Source organism: Pinus tabuliformis, chromosome J (assembly GCF_031772625.1).
Source record: "Pinus tabuliformis cultivar Carrire ecotype Pingquan chromosome J, CPIR1, whole genome shotgun sequence".
Lineage (NCBI taxonomy): Eukaryota > Viridiplantae > Streptophyta > Pinopsida > Pinales > Pinaceae > Pinus > Pinus tabuliformis.
The window spans coordinates 1,382,861,119-1,382,864,913 of record NC_142295.1 but is presented as its reverse complement, the minus strand read 5'-3'; the positions used below and the strand labels follow the sequence as shown (position 1 = coordinate 1,382,864,913).

The 3,795-nt window shown below is 41.5% G+C and overlaps 1 protein-coding gene across 1 annotated transcript; it reads left to right on the top strand.

Moving 5' to 3' along the window:
• The first annotated feature begins 305 nt into the window (after window positions 1-305).
• LOC149232510 (uncharacterized) lies at window positions 306-3,291 on the top strand. The gene is made up of 4 exons (XM_089381932.1): window positions 306-1,689; window positions 1,937-2,122; window positions 2,207-2,850; window positions 3,001-3,291. Exons 1-4 carry the CDS (start codon window positions 306-308, stop codon window positions 3,289-3,291), a joined length of 2,505 nt encoding a protein of 834 aa, XP_089238058.1.
• Window positions 3,292-3,795: the final 504 nt, after the last annotated feature.

The following is a 3,795-nucleotide window of genomic DNA, read 5'->3' as shown; positions in this document are numbered from 1 at the left end:
AAATTTATTTTAAATAAAATAATTAAGATTTAAAAATTAAACTAAGACTAAAACATAAATTTAATTTAGATAATATTGAAATAATATCTATCAATATTCTTAGTAAAAAAATCAACAATAGAATATTAATATTATTAAATTTGGAAGGAAAGAAAAACTATGGGGAGCAGATGACCTACGGCTGCTGCAACCAACCCTAGGGTTTCTGCGAAACCTGCAGATGGCAGGCCTGTCAAACTCGGTACATCCGGCAGAGTCTGGTGAACCAGTGATCAAGGAGTAGCGCCCATAAGGAACATGGCAAAATGCAACCCCCTCAGGGGGAGGGCCAGGGGCCTCCCCCCAATTTGGACAACCGAACACAGCATACGGAAGACAAGGAGAATGAAAATGAACTGAGCGGCGGTACCATGGACGACAGAAAGCAGAAAGGAAAGGACATTGATGCAGAAGAAAGGAACAGGGCAATCTCTTCAACTTGCAAGCCTGTAGCGGCCCACAGACCAAGGGTGGAGTTACCGAGTGACCGTATCAATGCTAGGATACAGTACATGAGAGATCACGCGCTAATCGGTAAATTCATAGGAATATGGCCGACGGAGAGAGCGCTGAGAAGTTGGATCAACACCAAATGTCATCCAAAGGGGCACATCACTCTGCACTTAGGAGCCAAGGGCTTCTTTACAACAGTTTTTAACTGCCTGGAAGATCGCAATAGGATATTGGATGGGGTTCCTTATTTTTTCAACTCCGCAGGATTATATCTCAAAGGTTGGGTCGAAAGATTCAACCCAGATAAGGAGGATCTGAGCTCTGCACCAGTGTGGATAAGGCTTTACTCACTGCTGTGGGAATACTGGGAAGAAAAATCTCTACAAGAGATTGGGAACGCAATTGGCGAGTTTGTAAAGATTGCAGAAGAAACAAAACTATGCAGATATACATCCTATGCTTGGATCTGTGTCTACATGGATCTCAAGCAACCGTTGCCAGACACGGTAAGTTTCTTTCATGAAGACTCTGAGTGGATTGAAGTTATAGACTATGAACATGTGCCCTTTAGATGCAGGAAATGCCATGATATAGGGCATCTCTATAGAGATTTTCCTCAAAATAAGAAACCCTCTTCCCAAGACAGCTCTGACAATCAAACAACAGATGGCTTCACTAAGGTAACAAATCGAAGAAGAGGAAACAAGAAAGCAACAGGTAATCCCAAGGTAAATCCAGTCAATACGGCAATGCCCACAACGAGCAAAAGTTTCGAAACACTCGCCAAGGACGATGAGCAAGATCTGGAGAAGGAAAGGGCAAAAGACAAAGAAGCCCATCAAGAACACCCAGGCGAAACATCAGGGCAAACAGGAAAGAAAACTCAAAAGCAAGTAAACTTGATATCTCAAACCAAATCCATGCCATGCCAATCACAAGGAATGGACGTTGAATACACGCAACCAAATGAAAAATCATCAAATGAACGACTGAATACCTCTCAAGAACCTCAAATCATGGAAGAAGATCCGGAGCCCTTAGACATAGGGGAGCTGGAAATACTAGGTTTTGAACAAGCATGTAAGACAGGGAATTTTGAAAAAATACCAGAACGGCAAGTGGATAACCTAGTAGAAGTCTTGAACAGAGCACAGAAGAAATACTCTCTAGGAGTCCAAATAGGAAGTCCATGGGATGGTAAATTTATCATCAAGGACAATAAGAAGAGAGGTAGAAAATCAACACTTGAAAGAACTATCAAGATTGGAGAGATATTAGTGGAGTCAAGGAGGTATGCCAAAATGACCAAATATTTCAATGCAAACCCCCACCCTTCTCAATGAATTTGATATCATGGAATATCAGAGGGCTCAATGGCCCGAGGAAAGGCAGATTATTAAAAAATATGCTGATGCAAGAAAAACCAAGTATACTCTTTTTGCAGGAGACGAAATGCAGCTCAACAATTTTGGAAAAATAGCAGCGAAAGCTTGGCCAGGAGGGCTAGTTACAGCTGTTGATGCTCAGGGAGCTTCGGGAGGACTTGCAATCCTTTGGGATGCCCGGGCCATCCAACTCAACAAGATACAAGCTAACAAAAGTTTCATCCAGGCAACTTTCCACCTCTCAGGTACTACTACCCATGGACTGATAACTAATGTATACTTTCCTCAGGATACTGCTAAAAAAACTCAAATCCTGAATACATTGTCAGAACTCAACAAAGACAGGCCATACCCACTCTGGATCTCTGGAGGTGATTACAACATGACAGCCAACATGGAAGAAAAACAAGGAGGTAGAAGCAGAGCAAATAGTGATGGCAATCTACTAAAAAATTTCATTAATAACAACTGGTTGATAGATATTCCCACAAGCAACGGCCTCTTCACTTGGACTAACAAGAGGGAAGGTTTGCAGCAGATTGCTTCGCGTCTTGACAGATTCCTCATCTCAGATAATGCGACTCACTTAGGAGGGGAATTCACAGCATCTATTCTTCCTATCTTTGGATCAGATCACTGGCCTATCGAACTACAATGGAACAGGCCAGGCAACAATCTCAAACGCCCCTTTCGATTTGAAGAATTTTGGTTATCTCACCCGAACTTTGAAGAGCTAGTCAGAGCAACCTGGCTCAACTTCAATCCGGCTGAAGGCACTAGAATGTCCAGGTTCCAGCAAAAACTCAAGCATCTAAAAGGGGCAATCAAACAATGGAATCATAACACTTTTGGCAACATCTTTAAAGCTCAAGCCATTCTCAACTCAGAGATGAAGGAAATCCAGCAAACCATTATCACCGCTGGGCGCACGGAGGAACTTACCAAACAGGAGCAAGCTATAGAATCTAAAATCGTAGAAAGGGACAAACAGGAGGAAAAATTATGGAGACAGAAATCAAGAATCAGATGGCTAAAAAGTGGAGAAAAGAACACAATTTTTTTTCATAAAACTACTGTGCAGCGCAAAATGATAAATTACATCACTCACATTAAAAATGAATAGGGGGATAAAATTGAAACTCATGACGGCATTGAAGGGGAATTTCTGAATTATTTTAAGAAAGCTCATCAGGAACCCAACATAAACAGAATTCCGGCTATCAATAAGCTTCTAAAGAACATACCCAGGATAATAACAGAGGAACATAATAGTCTTCTCATCAAGCCGATTAGCTTACAGGAAGTTGAAGAGGCAGTTCAACAAATGAAGGAAGGGAAAGGGCCAGGTCCGGATGGTTTCACGTCGATTTTTTTTCATAAATTTTGGGACTTGATAAAGAATGAGGTCTGGTAAGTCGTGGAGGAATCCAGGGCTCTCAGATGGATGTATCCAGGCTTAAATGCTACCTTCATAGCCTTAATTCCAAAGGGGGAAGCTTCCAACACCCCTGACAAGTACAAACCTATTGCTCTGTGTAATATCATCTACAAAATTACTTCAAAAGTAATAGCAACAAGATTAAAGCTGCTGCTCCCTCTTATTATCTCGCCCGAGCAATCAGGTTATGTCGAAGGACGACAAATAATGGACGGGATTATTTTAACTCATGAGATAATCCACTCCTTAAAGCAAACCAAGAAGCCAGGTATGTTGCTTAAGCTAGATCTATCTAAAGCATTTGATAGTCTCAGTTGGGTCTATATACAAAAAATTCTTATTGCCTTTGGCTTTGCACACTCTTGGGTCAGATGGATTTTTAACCTATTATCTTCAGCTTTCTTCTCTGTGTTAATTAATGGTATTCCTTCGGCTACTTACCGTCCCTCCAGAGGGATAAGACAAGGAGACCCCTTGTCT